This window comes from Globicephala melas, chromosome 7 (assembly GCF_963455315.2).
Source record: "Globicephala melas chromosome 7, mGloMel1.2, whole genome shotgun sequence".
In the NCBI taxonomy this organism is placed as follows: Eukaryota; Metazoa; Chordata; class Mammalia; order Artiodactyla; family Delphinidae; genus Globicephala; species Globicephala melas.
The window spans coordinates 49,998,176-50,013,993 of record NC_083320.1 but is presented as its reverse complement, the minus strand read 5'-3'; the positions used below and the strand labels follow the sequence as shown (position 1 = coordinate 50,013,993).

The following is a 15,818-nucleotide window of genomic DNA, read 5'->3' as shown; positions in this document are numbered from 1 at the left end:
CAGTGCTCTGGAGTGTGGTTACCTTTCACCGCTGTTTGGTCACCTAGGCTTCTAGTTCCAGTTTGATTCCTTCCTTCTCCCGGGCTTTGCAGAAGAAATCAGTTTTTAATGGAAGCTTGAATCGTGCGACATTTAATTAACCAGGTGATGCAGCCATTGAGATATTAGCCTTAATAGGAGGCCAGGAGTTCGCTCGATTTCCCCCGGCTTTATCTTGGGAAAATGACTAAGTATTGTAGGTGGTCTTTTCCTCTAATCGGTCACGTCATGATTTTTTTAAAAAAAATTCATTACCATTATTTAATGGGGGCGAGCATTGTTGAGATGTGTTGACTTCAGAAAATCTTGCCAAGTTAGCAGGATGTCGATTTTGTGTGTGTCTGCTGAGTTTTGTGAGAACCGTTGAATATCTTAGAACAGAAAATAAATCGTCTATTGTCATAGAGATGTATTTGAAAGTTCGGTTACAACTTTATGAGTTTGAAAGGAGAGCGAGCAAGCAGGATATGTATCTGTAGAATGAGTTTTATTAGAGTTGAAGGATATATAATGCTTGCCATGTTTTGTGCAAAATAAGTTTCTTTTGAGAATAGAGGAACGTGTTTTAGCATTAGTTATAAAAAACTAAATGCATAATATCAACAGAGATACTCAGCTACATTTAAAGTTGGTCTAGGTATTATGTCTTGTATTATTTTAGAGGTCAAAAAGCTTTTCATTTCCAGTTCCAAAGTTTTCTACTCAACAAAAACATTTTGGAGTGTATGTTTTTTTGGGTTACAAATATGAATAAACCTCTGGTCAGAAATCTGACATTAGTTGTATTAATTGTTCAAGTCCACATATTGCAGATATTCCAGACGAGGAATAAACGTTTTCCCAGCACCTAATGGTACAGTAAAACTAATGGTTACTTCAACAAACAATGCTAGCTGAGTAAGACACTGTACTTAACATGTTAGGAGTACAAGACTGAAATGGAATTTAAGACTTTCCAGATCCATTGGTATAGCTCTCTAAGTGAAAGGGTGGGGTGGTAAGTGACAGTTCAGTTAAGAGCCCTTTGTGCCCTCCTCACTCTGCTGCTTTCTACTGTATCACAATATACATTCGGATGTGTCAGAAATTTTCTTGACTTCATTATTTCTATACTTGCCATATATGTATTTTTTTTCTTTTGGGGCTGGGAGAGTGAACGTAGTTGGTGGTACCTAAAGCTTTGTAATACATTTATTACTATGGGTTTATAAATATATGTTCATAGTATGCTTTTGTTTAGACTTTTGGTTTGATTTTAGTGGTATGTTCTTTGGAAATATGTAATAGTACTGTGGTAACATTGTAACTAGCACTTTGAAGTAATTACAATGTAGTATAGCTCTTCACACCTTATTTCAGTATTTGCTTTATTCTTTTCCTGAATTTCTTTTCCTTTTTCCTTTTTTATGTGTTTGCATTGTTAATATCTAGGTCTACTATGATTAGAAATAAGAGGAAGAATAAATAATTGACAGCATTTGGATAGCAAGAAACACATTTTTGAGGCTGTTTAGAAGTTAAGGAATAGTTAATAAAGGTAATATAAATAACATACCAAATGTTTGACCTTTCTGAGTACCATGAATCACATTCAGGCTTGTCAGATAGTTGAAAAATTAAATTTTCATAAGCAGAAATTGCAAATTCTACATATACACATCAGTTCCTCAGTTTTGGCTATTGTAAGATACTATTAGAATAATAATAACTAATATTTGGTGAATACTTACTGTATGTTAGGCACTTGAGATAAGTGCTTTACTTGCTGTAAGTCTAATCAAAGCTCTGTGGGTGGGTACTACAGTTATGTCCATTTTGCTGAGACGGGAACCGAGGTCTCTTGACTCCAGAGCCCATGTTTTCCTTACTGGGCTATTTTGTTCTGAAATTAGAGGAAGTTATAGCTTGCTTATTTTTTCATAGTTGGAATAATAATAATACCTACCCTATAAATTGTGAAAAATAATTTTGAATTGATGATTGTGAAGTATCAGTTCTTAAGTTGGTTTTATGTTGGGGAGACTTTTATTGGTTATTCTTAACTTTAAAATGAATGGTTTTAAAAATGACCCAAAACAACCTTGCCAAATCTTTTCAATATAATTCTTAATTGGTGTGCTTAACATCACATTATTTCATATGTGCTTTAATGTGTGCATGATTACACTTTTATTACAAAAATGACTGACAGTTGTATATGGGGAAAGAAAAACGGGACATACAGCACGCTAAACCTATTGTGTTTGATTTGCTTAGACTTTGTGTAACTAGTGCACCTTGTTCTTGTTTTCGGTTGTTACATAGTAGAAGCTGATCCAGAAATGGAAAGAAGTTATTCTCTATGTATTAGGGATTTTTTTTTAGATAATAAGCTAAAATTTTAAAATTTAAAAGTAAGTGTTGATTCTTAAATCTATGAAGTAATGTAAACAAAAACAGCTGTCAAATATTATTTGGTTAATACAAAATGTTTCACATTTTTCTAGAAATAATTTTTATTGGTTTTTAAAATAATAAAATGAACTATGGTTCTGTAATACTTAACAGTTTTGATTAAATTCTCAAAATTGTTTATGCTGAACATATGTATATGTATAACTGATTCACTTTGTTATAAAGCAGAAACTAACACACCATTGTAAAGCAATTATACCCCGATAAAGATTTTAAAAAAATTGTTTATGCTGGATTCTTGCATCTTTTTGTTAGATATTGTTACGTTAAAGTCCTTTCTTTGTGTTATTTTATTTTCTGATTCATTTAGGATCTGAACCAATGATGCTGGGTTCACCCACGTCTCCAAAGCCAGGGGTTAATGCCCAGTTCCTACCTGGATTTTTAATGGGGGATTTGCCAGCTCCAGTGACTCCACAACCTCGATCAATTAGTGGCCCTTCAGTAGGAGTAATAGAAATGAGATCACCTTTACTTGCAGGTAGGTAAATTGCTTAAAATAGTTTTATAGTACTATCAGTACATGTACAAGAATTTTAAAAAGGGTAGTGATGCAGCGTTCACCCTCAAACCACATTTATTTTAAAAAATTAAGCAGTGTCTCTATTTTTTATTTTAAGATTATTGTAATAGAGGTGTAAGCAATATAAGTTACTATAATTCCAAGAACCACTCACTAAAAATATGCATACTACATTTTATTCAATCTAAGATGCCATTGATTGTAAAACTCACCATTTTTTTAAAATTTAATTTAATTTAATTTTTTTTTGTGGTACGTGGGCCTCTCACTGTTGCGGCCTCTCCCGTTGTGGAGCACAGGCTCCGACACGCAGGCTCAGCGGCCATGGCTCATGGGCCCAGCCGCTCCGCGGCATGTGGGATCTTCCCGGACCGGGGCACAAACCCGTGTCCCCTGCATCGGCAGGCGGACTGTCAACCACTGCGCCACCAGGGAAGCCCAAACTCACCATTATTTTAAGTACCACTAAGAAAGAAAAACACTACATATGATAGAACAACATTTGCCAGTTTTTGTAAATTATCCCTGTTTCGGAGATGTTAGTGTGTGTGGGTGGGGGGAGGGGAATATGGTCGTTTAACTTCAGCTGAATTCAATTTGAATAATACATCTTAAATGTAATAATAGCAAATAGTCAAAAGAAGTGTAATTTGAAAATCTGTAAATATGAATTCTACTTCTAGTCATAGTGAATTAAGAGTCTCACTTATAGTGTGTTTAGTGAAAGGACTTACTCCACAAACTATGATTTGCAGTTGCCAGCACAAAATGTTATGTAAATGAAACATATCTTTTACAGGACTCTTTTAGCAAACAAATATTGGAAAAGATAACTTGGAAGTTTTGACTGTGAGTAGTGAGAGCTACAAAAATGATTGAATTCCAAATGTGAGCTAATATCCTTTTAATAGATGTTTAAATGAAAATTCTTCTTACTTGAATTGTCCTTAAGGTATTATTTCAGTTAAAGTGGTTTATTATCATTTTTTTTTTTTTTTTTTTTTAGGATTGATCAGGGAGAATTATAAGTTATATTTGAAGTGATTCACTTAAGAACGTTATTCTGGACAGATTTTTGTTTTTTACATATTTCAAGTGTATTATTTTATTACTGTAGCTACCATATATTGAGTGTTTATGAGCCAGGCAGTATGCTAAGCATTTTATATGTTATTTTCAGTCTTTTATCAGTCTTAAACGGTAGTTAGTAGTATCCTCCAAAAGAGGAAGCTGAGGCTAAATGCAGTATAGAACTTGCTGAAGCTCACTGGTTAGTGACAGCAGGAGGTTAAAGCCCAGGTCAATCTTGTTCTATAGCCTGTGCTCTAATCTAAATACCTTATGCCGTACTGTCTAGGCTCAGACATTAGTCTTACAGAGGGCCTGGACTGCTTTGCTACTTGGCATTGTTGATTCTCTGACTTAACGAAGATCCCTTTGTATCCCCCAAAGTTGGTCCTTTTCCTGTATGTTTATTATGTACTTAAATATATTTCTACTGTGAGAAACACGAATAGGAATTTGACAGTCAAATTCCACATTATGAGATTATATTCAAGTGTATACAAACTGGAGCTGTTTAATACCTACTTTCAAGTGAGAAATAGGATCAAATTTTGTATTGAAATGTTAAGCATCTTAACATCTAGAGAAAACAAAAGAAAAGCATCTAGAGAAAACAAAAGTTGCATGTGTTTACTAAAAACTAAAATTTCTATTTACTTATTCTGGAACCTTTTATTCAAAGTGCAGTCTATGGATCACCAACATTGGCATCACTGGGAGCTTGTTAGAAATTCATAGTCTCAGGCTCCATCTCACATGATCTGAGACATAACCTGAATTTTAACAAGATGCCCAGGTGATTCTTCTGTGTATTAAGATCTGAGAATTGCTGGGAGACAGGAATTTAAGTCATTATTTTAAAAATATTAATTTAAAAGATCTTACCAGAAAGATGGAGGATTTCTTTATTTTCTCACCTGTCTATATTTTTTGTGCATTGTTAGGTGGGTCACCACCACAGCCAGTTGTACCAGCTCATAAAGATAAAAGTGGAGCTCCACCAGTTAGAAGTATATATGATGACATTTCCAGCCCAGGACTTGGATCAACACCTTTAACTTCAAGAAGACAGGTGACACACATATCCTCATTCAGGACCATACATGTCCTTATTTCATGTTTTTATGTGGTTTTACAGGGAGGGTCAGTGATTTGAAGTGTTTGCCTGAGGTCTGTTTTAGTGTAATTCTATTGCACAGAATAAGCACTAGGGATAGTTATCCTAGAGTCTAATTAAATTGTGTTTATCATGAAATGTACTTAAAAATGTGATAGAACTTAGATAATTTTCTCGTATAGATAATTCTGTGGTTTTTAAAGGTGTGCCTATTCACCTGTCTATGCCCCCAACCTCCTTAATAAACATGTAGAAATGATTATCATTTAAATTGTTCATTGTTTAAAAAGTTCAATATTTATACATAATTTTGTGAAAGAACAAGTGAAGATTCAGGGTTTATCCAGATCTAAGGCACCTTGTAATGATTTGAGGTCTTTATTTTAGGGATGGTTTTATTAATATAAGACCAATATCCTTTTAGAGCTGTGTTCACTGTTTACTTATTTTACTGAAAACGCTTCCTTCTGCATGTTTATGAGCTGATGGTTTAGTGTGTTCCTGGTGTTGGTGTTCTGATGGTGATGTTAAATTTTGGTTGGTGTAGATGTAGGTGTTCTGATGGTCATGTTAAGTTTTGGTTGGTGTAGATGTAGGTGTTCTGATGGTGTTATTTTCAGTCAGATTATACAAGGTAGAGATTCTCTGTTTTAATGGTACTGATAGCACAAAAAAGTATGTAATACTTATGAAGTACCTACAGTGCACATGGCCTGATCTTATAACTTCCCACGTATTGTCTCATTTAATCCTCACAGTGAATCTGTGAGGTAGCTCTTACGAGCTTTATTTTATCATTGAGGAAACTAGGACACGGAAAGCCTAAGTAATTTGTCAAGGCTAAGGCAGCTAGTCTAGCAGAGCCAGATTTTAAACCTAGCAATCTTGAATCTAGAGCCAGTGTTTACAAGAGCAATGTTCTGCTAATACACACTACTGTGATTTCTCTTGATTGTCAGTTGAAAGGTAGTGTGGATTTTTCTTTTAAGTAGGAAGTTTAGTAGCTTTTATAGTCAAAAGTTTTCTCTCCTATTACTATTATGCCTAGAAGGATATGTAAACAAAGTGTATCAGCTAAACTGGTAAGTTCTTTGTATAACGACATTTCTGCTGTTTGATTTGGAGAAATATTTTATGGCCTTTCCCTAAATCAAATATAGCATATTTTTTGGCAAGTTTAAAAAAAGTAGAAAAATCTTTCAGTAAATTTTGATTATAGGCTTGATATGCATGGCATACTAGGCCTGTTTGTCAAGCAAAGCAAAATTAATTCATTGAGTTAAACAGATTACTTTCTTTTTCCATCACTTCTACACGTGCCCTCCTGTCGAGTGTAGTAGCTACTAGCCAAGTGTGGCTGTTGACACTTGAAATGTGGCTAGTCCTATACTGAATTGAGGTATACATGCATACTATAAAATTAACAACTGCTTGTATGGCTTGTGTTATATGTGGACAGTGGTGTTATAAACTTAACTATGTCCATGGGACTTCCCTGGTGGCGCAGTGGTTGGGAGTCCGCCTGCTGATGCGGGGGATGCGGGTTCGTGCCCCGGTCCGGGAGGATCCCACGTTCCGCGGAGCGGCTGGGCCCGTGAGCCATGGCCGCTGGGCCTGTGCGTCCGGAGCCTGTGCCCCGCAACGGGAGAGGCCACAGCAGTGAGAGGCCCGCGTACCGCCAAAAAAAAAAAACAACAAAACTTAACTATGTTCAGAATATTCTGGTCTGGAGTATTTTTCTAAAGGTTGATAGATAAATCTGATGTTTAGTTTGATATGAGGATCTCTGACTTATAAGTTTATGCCAGTTTTTATTACTTCTCTCATAATACATGAAAAGAAAGGTAGTTTATAGTTATTGCTATGTTCAAAATGTTTAAAAATCTTGTGGATCATAATTTGTAGAGAAAGTTTTTGATTTGAAAGTTGGTAAGAATATTATTAAAGTCCAAATTAGTTTTGCCACCTGACACTTTGGTCAACCTCTCTCTAATCAGGAAAGAAGTTATCATTAAGAATTGAACAATGCATTTTGTATCCCTCCTAACAATCTCTCAGCATTTGGTCTGGTTGCTGGATAATAGCCAGATTTTAGATTTTCTTAGTTTAGTCAGAATCTGTTAAAAAATTTTCTCTCTATATGTTTACTTCTAGAGAAAGAGTCTGTTTCTCATTCTGAATTAGATATTTCTGTTTTTGTTTATAGAAGGACTTTTAACTACTTTAATCTCTAATTTTCTCACATTTAAAGGAGTTAGTCTTTGTTACTTTCTGCTAGTAAAGGCAGAGATATGCTGTCTTTTACTGTATAGACTGATTTGAATCTATAGTATTTCATGGTTTGTAAATGTCAATTTAGAAATATAGTTTTGCCATCTTTCTATTTTTCAATGTGAACTTGATGATTTGAGGAATCACTTATCTCTTATTTCAAATATTGTATCTTAGGAACTAAAAACAAATAGCAGTGTTACTGTCTACTAAAAATAATGTCTTTTTATCTAATGCAACTTTTCTTATATTAAACATATAATACGCTAACAAGTCTGGCATTTTAGATTAATACTGTTCAGCTTAAAAAAAATAAAAAAACTTAGAGTACTCTTCAATTGTGAGCTAATAGGCATTTCCAATACCTGGTAGACATTCAGTTGTCTGTTGAATGTAGTTTTTCAACACTTATTGTGTTTGTGTTATGGTTAGAACTTTGCATTTTTACTTTAACACTTCTGTTTTCACATAGGCAAACATTTCAGTAATGCAGAGTCCTCTTGTCGGAGTTATGACAACTACTCCTGGAACAGGTAAGCAATGCCTTTTAACACCAATGACTATTCTTTACTCTTTGAATGAAGATAATATAAGACCTTTGTTGGTCATTGCCAAAATTTTGTCTTTTATATTTCAAACTTGGAGACTTTCTCAAATGTCAATAACTTCCTTCAGCAAGGAAATATTTATTTGTATATTATTATTTTCTGAACTTATAGATAAGATGAGATATTTTACTGAAAAATATTAAAAAATTTAAAAATATGTATTTAATAGTGTCTCCTGAATTGTTAAAAACTAATTTTAAAAAAAGTAGTTGCAATTGAGAAGAAGAAGAATACAGAGACTGAATAATAAAGATGTTTTGAGAGATATTAATGCATAGCTATAAATCTAAATGTCATTGACTACAAACAGCCACTGATTATATCTCATTTTTCTTTAAGATTAATGGTTTTTTTAATCACGGTTAGCATCATCATAAGCACAGCTCTTCTAACATATTTATATATTTATAATCTATCAAATGTTCGTTCAGTAAATATTTGAGCACATAACCAAGTATCAGGCCTTGGGAAACTGAACAAAATAGGTAATCTTTGCCTTTCTGGAGCTTACATTTATTTATAGAATTCACATTTATAAGTAAAATAGTTTGTTAGAAGGTAATATATTTTATGGAGGAAAATTAAGCAGCAAAGGGAAGTAAGGAATGAGGGCTTGTATTAACTAAGGTAGTGTATTAGTTTTCTTTTGCTGCCATAACATATTACCACAAACTTAAAAGTGGTTTAAACAGTTCAGTGTACTGTTTTACAGTTCTGGAGGTGAGAAATCTGAAATGGTCTCAGTGGGCTAAAATCAGGGCATTGGTAGGCTGTCTTAATTTATGGAGGCTCTAGGGAAGAGTCTGTTTTCTGCGTTTTCCATCTTCTAGAGGCTGCCCACATTTGTTTGTGGTCCCCTTCCTCCATCTTTAAAGCCAGCAACATTGTATCTCTGACCATTCTTCTGCAGTCAAGTCTCACTCTCTCTCTTTTAAGGACTCTTGTGAATACTTGGAGCCCTTCTGGATAATCCAGGATAATCTCCCTATTTTAAGGTCAGCTGATTAGCAGTCTTAACATCTGCAACGTTAATTCTCCTTTGCCATGTAATGTAACACTCCCAGTTCCAGGGATAAGGACACGGACATCTGGGGGTGAGGGGAAGCATTATTCTGCTTACTACAAATAGTTATAGGAAAAGTAACATTTGCTTAAAAACATTTAGGGCAAGTTTTCTAAACAGAGGAAATAGCAAGTACAAAGGCACTGAGGTGGGATTGTGTCTGGGGTGTTCAAACAAGTATAAAGTATATACTGTGAAATGGAGTGAGTGAGGGGGCGAGTAATAGGAGATGAGGTCAGAGGGGTAATGTGGGCTGATGCAACAAGGCTTTGTAGGTCATCGTAACAGTTGGTCTTTACCCAGAAAAGGTGGAAGAAAATAGGATGAGATTGGTCCTGTGATGTGAATAGACTTTGAAATAAGGAACAGGGTGGAAGCAAGGAGACCATACAGTTGGCTACTGCATTAGTCCAGGTGAAAGATGGTGGTGGCTTAGACATAAAGGAAGGCAGGAAAGAAGGAAAGGAGGAACAACAGCAAAAACAGACGGAACAAAAGAAACAAGAGCAAGACAGTAGGTTTAAATGAACCAAATGGACAATTATATAAAACGAAATGTGCTAAACACTCCTGTTTAAAGGCAAGATAGTAGCAAAAGTAATATCCAATGACAAGTTAGATCTTTTTATCCTCCAAATCTTGATTTCTTCAAGCAGTCTGAGTCATCATGGCAGTGTTCTTAAAGTCTAGATTTCTACTACTGGTTTGTTCAAGGCTATTTCTATTATGTTCCTCAAGTTTCTTCCAGCCTCCACCCACTGCCCTATTCGAAAGTCATTTCCACACTTTTACGTATTTGTTACAGCAGCATCCCTTTTGGTACCAAAATCTGTATTAGTTTTAAATTGTTGCCATAACAAATTACCAAAAACTTAGTGGCTTAAAACAACACACATTTATTACATCATAGTTTCTAAAGGTCAGATGTCTGGGCACAGCTTGGTTCTTTGCTTTAGAGGTCAGGTGTTAGCAGGGCTCTGTTCTTTTCTGGAAGCTCTGTGAATGAATCTGCATCCAGGTCGTTGGCCAAATTCAGTTCCATGTCGTTGTAGGAATGAGGTCTCTGTTTCTTTGCTGGCTGTCACCTGTAGGTTGTTTTCAGCTTCTAGAGGCTGCCCTCATTCCTTGGCTTATGAAGACAGCAATGGCAGATCAAGTCCTTTTCTATGATTTGAATCTCTCTGATCTCTCTCTTCTGTTGTATCTCTGATTTGACTTTTCTGCCATCTGCTGTTAAGAGCTCATCTGATTACTTTGGACTCACTGGAATAATCCAGGGTAATTCTTTAAGATCAGCTGATAAATAACCTAATTCTGTCTGTAAAGTCCCTTCACAGCAATACCTGGATTAGAGTTTGATTGAATTACCAGTCAATCAAACCAGAGGACAGAAGATTTGGGGTGATGTCTTTAGATTTCTGTCTGCCACATATATATAATGGTGAAAAATCTAGGATGTCACCTCTGTCTCAGTTACATACTTGAGGCGAAATGTTCTAGGGGAATTAGGTTTTAACAATCCTAATTTGATCAAATAGGCAGATGACAGTGCTTTGTTACGTGATAATGCTTTGCTACGTGACTATTTGTTATAATATTGACTATTTGGTTGAGTCAGTCAGTGATCCCAGAGACACTGAAGATGCAAAAGCACGTGTTAAGTAATGTATTTTATGCTTTAAAGGATCTCTTAGTCTCCTGAAAAGCATGCATTGTAATATTCTGATTGATGTCAAGTGGAAGAGTACAGGATTAAAGTTAATTAAACCTCCTTTTGTTAATTTATTTTTTCTAATTCTGTAACTTCTATGAGGTTTTGGTAATTTTAGAAATCATATGTGAAAATATAAGAACTATGATAGGAAAAGATAACTGTCATAAATTGGCCACTGGGAGCCACTGCTACTTCTTATTTGAGTTTAAGGAATTTATGTAAAGTCTTAATGGGGCATAAGTGAAAAAGAATACTTTCTTTTTTTTTAAGAATACTTTTGAAAAGATGGGATAGACATGAGTACTGTCATGCATGGTCAATACCTAAAGAAGACATGGAAAAAGGGAGTTGAGAAAATTGAGGTAGAAAATGAAGACTTTTCACTTAGAGCTATTTTTTTTTAATTTTAATTTAATTAGTTAATTTATTTATTTTTGGCTGTGCTGGGTCTTTGTTTCTGTGCGAGGGCTTTCTCTAGTTGTGGCGAGCGGGGCCACTCACTGTCGCAGCCTCTCTCGTTGCGGAGCACAAGCTCCAGACGCGCAGGCTCAGTATTTGTGGCTCATGGGCCTAGTTGCTCCGCGGCATGTGGGATCTTCCCAGACCAGGGCTCGAACCCGTGTCCCCTGCATTGGCAGGCAGATTCTCAACCACTGCACCATCAGGGAAGCCCTAGAGCTATTTTAAACTCTTATATTTAGTGTTAAATAAATGAAAATTTCTTGTATGATTTGTAAATTTTAACTTTCTGAGATTGGCACCTTTTAAAAAGAGACATCACAGGATTTAATGGCATGAATTGCTATTTTATGCTTAGGTCTTTGTATCCAAAGGTGACTTTGGTTAGTTTATAATTCTGAAAGTGAGGTTAAAAATCTCTTTTAGAATCTTATTTCTGGTGTAGAAAAACCTTGGTCATATAACAAAGTGGGAAATCTAGATTAAAGAATTTCAAAAACTTTTTTCAACCATTATCGCCTCTGATAAACAGTACTGAATGTTTGCCCTCTCTTTCCCCATCCTCACCCCTCAATTTTCTTCTGCTACTATTTAAATATTATGCTACTTTTCATCCTATTTTTATTTTAAAAAATTTATTTTTATTATTTCTTTAGTTTTTTTTTTTAACATCTTTACTGGAGTATAATTGCTTTACAATGTTGTGTTAGTTTCTGCTGTATAACAAAGTGAATCAGCTATACGTATACATATATCCCTTCCTCTTGTGTCTCCCTCCCATCCTCCCTATCCTACCCCTCTAGGTGGTCACAAACCACCGAGCTGATCTCCCCGTGCGATGCAGCTGCTTCCCACTAGCTATCTATTTTACATTTGGTAGTGTATATATGTCCATGCCACTCTCTCACTTCATCCCAGCTTACCCTCCCCCACCCCCGTGTCCTCAGATCCATTCTCTATGTCTGCATCTCTCTTCCAGTCCTGCCCCTAGGTTCATCAAAACTTTTTTTTTTTTTTAGATTCCATATATATGTGTTAGCATACGGTATTTGTTTTTCTCTGTCTGACTTACTTCACTCTGTGTGACAGAGTCTAGGTCCATCCACCTCACTACAAATAACTCAATTTCGTTTCTTTTTATGGCTGAGCAATATTTCATCGTATATATGTGCCATATCTTCTTTATCCACTCATCTGTTGATGGACACTTAGGTTGCTTCCATGTCCTGGCTATTGTAAATAGTGCTTCAATGAACATTGTGGTACATGTCTCTTTGAATTATGGTTTTCTCAAGGTATATGCCCAGTAGTGGGATTGCTGGGGCATATGGTAGTTCTATTTTTAGTTTTTTAAGGAACCTCCATACTGTTCTCCATAGTGGCTGTATCAATTTACATTCCCACCAACAGTGCAAGAGGGTACCCTTTTCTCCACACTCTCTCTGGCATTTATTGTTTGCAGATTTTTTGATGGTGGCCGTTCTGACCAGTGTGAGGTGATACCTCATTGTAGTTTTTTTTTTTTTTGCGGTACGCGGGTCTCTCACTGTTGTGGCCTCTCCCGTTGCGGAGCACAGGCTCCAGACGCGCAGGCTCAGCGGCCATGGCTCACGGGCCTAGCTGCTCTGCGGCATGTGGGATCTTCCCGGACCAGGGCACAAACCCGTGTCCCCTGCATCGGCAGGCGGGCTCTCAACCACTGCACCACCAGGGAAGCCCGTATTTACAGGTTTTTTTTTTTTTTCTCATTGTAGTTTTGATATGTATTTCTCTAATGATTTGTGATGTTGAGCATCCTTTCATGTGTTTGTTGACAATCTGTATATTTACTTTGGAGAAAAGTCTATTTAGATTTTCTGCCCATCTTTGGACTCGGTTGTTTGTTTTTTTGATATTGAGCTTCATGAGCTGCTTGTATATTTTGGAGGTTAATCCTTTGTCAGTTGCTTCATTTGCTGATATTTTCTCCCATTCTGAGGGTTGTCTTTTCGTCTTGTTTTTGGTTTCCTTAGCTCTGCAAAAGCTTTTAAGTTTTATTAAGTCCCATTTGTTTATTTTTGTTTTTATTTCCATTTCTCTAGGAGCTGGGTCAAAAAGTATCTTGCTGTGATTTATGTCAAAGAGTGTTCTTCCTATGTTTTCCTCTAAGAGTTTTATGTGTCTGGCCTTACATTTAGGTCTTTAATCCATTTTGAGTTTATTTTTGTGTATGGTGTTAGAGAGTGTTCCAATTTCTTTCTTTTACATGTAGCTGTTCAGTTTTCCCAGCACCACTTATTGAAGAGGCTGTCTTTTCTCCATTGTATATTCTTGCCTCCTTTATCAAAGATAAGGTGACCATGTGTGTGTGGGTTTATCTCTGGGCTTTCTGTCCTGTTCCATTGATCTGTATTTCTGTTTTTGTGCCAGTACCATACTGCTTGATTACTGTAGCTTTGTAGTATAGTCTGAAGTCAGGGAACCCGATTCCTCCAGCTCCGTTTTTCTTTCGCAAGATTGTTTTGGCTATTCGGGGTCTTTTGTGTTTCCATACAAATTTTTTGTTCTAGTTCTGTAAAAAATGCCATTGGTAATTTGATAGGGATTGCCTTGAATCTGTAGATTGCTTTGGGTAGTATAGTCATTTTCACAATGTTGATTCTTCTAATCCAAGAACATGGTATATATCTCCGTCTGTTTGTATCATCTCTAATTTCTTTCATCAGTGTCTTATAGATTTCTGCATACAGGTCTTTTGTCTCCTTAGGTAGGGTTATTCCTAGGTATTTTACTCTTTTTCTTGCAATGGTAAATGGGAGTGTTTCCTTAATTTCTCTTTCAGATTTTTCATCATTAGTGTATAGGAATGTAAGAGATTTCTGTGCATTGATTTTGTATCCTGCAACTTTACCAAATTCATTGATTCACTCTAGTAGTTTTCTGGTAGCATCTTTAGGATTCTCTATGTATAGTATCATGTCATGTGCAAACAGTGACAGCTTTACTTCTTTTCTGATTTGGACTCCTTTTATGTCTTTTTCTTCTCTGATTGCTGTGGCTAAAACTTCCAAAACTATGTTGAATAATAGTGGTGAGAGTGGACATCCTTGTCTTGTTCCTGATTTTAGAGGAAATGGTTTCAGTTTTTCACCATTGAGAACCATGCTGGCTGTGGGTCTATCATATATGGCCTTTATTATGTTGAGGTAAGTACTCTATGTGCCTAGTTTCTGGAGAGTTTTTTATCATAAATGGGTGTTGAATTTTGTCAAAAGCTTTTTCTGCATCTATTGAGATTATCATATGGTTTTTATCTTTCAGTTTGTTAATATGGTATATCACATTGATTTATATATATTGAAGAATGCTTGCATTCCTAGGATAAACTCTACTTGATCAAGGTGTATGATCTTTTTAAAGTGCTGTTGGATTCTGTTTGCTAGTATTTTGTTGAGGATTTTTGCATCTGTGTTCATCAGTGATATTACCCTGTGGTGGTTTTGGTATCAGGGTGATGGTGGCCTCATAGAATGCGTTTGGTAGTGTTCCTCCTTCTGCTATATTTTTTAAGAGTTTCAGAAGGATAAGTGTTAGCTCTTCTCTAAATGCGTGATAGAATTTGCCTGTGAAGCCATCTGGTCCTGGGCTTTTGTTTGTTGGAAGATTTTTAATCACTTTCTATTTCAGTGCTTGTGATTGGTCTGTTTATATTTTCTATTTCTTCCAGGTTCAGTCTCGGAAGGTTGTGCTTTTCTAAGAATTTGTCCATTTCTTCCAGGTTGTCCATTTTATTGGCATATAGTTGCTTGTAATCTCTCAAGATCCTTTGCATTTCTGCAGTTTCAGTTGTTACTTCTACTTTTTCATTTCTAATTCTGTTGAATCTATTTGAGTCTTCTTTTTTTTTTTTTCTTGATGAGTCTGGCTAATAGTTTAGCAATTTAGTGTATCTTCTCAAAGAACCAGCTTTTAGTTTTATTGATCTTTGCTGTTGTTTCCTTCATTTCTTTTTCATTTATTTCTGATCTGATCTTTATGATTTCTTTCCTCCTGCTGACTTTGGGGTTTTTTTGTTCTTCTTTCTCTGATTGCTGTAAGTGTAAGGTTAGGTTGTTTATTTGAGATGTTTGTTTCTTGAGGTAGGATTGTATTGCTGTAAACTTCCCTTGTAGAACTGCTTTTGCTGCATCCCATAGGTTTTGGGTCATCATGTTTTCATTGTCATTTGTTTCTAGGTATGTTTTGATTTCCTCTTCGATTTCTTCAGTGATCTCTTGGTTATTTAGTAGTGTATTGTTTAGTCTTCATGAGTTTGTATCTTTTACAGTTTTTTTCCTGTAATTGATATCTAGTCTCGTAGCATTGTGGTCGGAAAAGATGCTTGATACGATTTCAGTTTTCTTGAATTTACTTAGGCTTGATTTGTGACCCAAGATATGATCTATCCTGGAGAATGTTCCATGAGCACTTGAGAAGAAAGTGTATTCTATTGTTTTTGGATGGAATGTCCTATAAATATCAATTAA

The 15,818-nt window shown here is 35.7% G+C and overlaps 1 protein-coding gene across 2 annotated transcripts in view; it reads left to right on the top strand.

Moving 5' to 3' along the window:
- NUP35 (nucleoporin 35) overlaps nt 1–15,818 on the top strand; it is a 36,571-nt gene that overhangs the window by 488 nt on the left and 20,265 nt on the right. The window contains exons 2-5 of one of the 2 annotated variants that reach the window (XM_030850257.3): nt 1,471–1,576; nt 2,804–2,974; nt 5,026–5,153; nt 7,942–8,002. In XM_030850257.3, the coding sequence (XP_030706117.1) occupies nt 2,815–2,974; nt 5,026–5,153; nt 7,942–8,002 (349 nt within the window). In that variant the 5' untranslated portion in view covers nt 1,471–1,576; nt 2,804–2,814. The remainder of the gene's footprint in view (nt 1–1,470; nt 1,577–2,803; nt 2,975–5,025; nt 5,154–7,941; nt 8,003–15,818) is intronic. The other variant, XM_030850248.3, reaches the window with a different exon arrangement.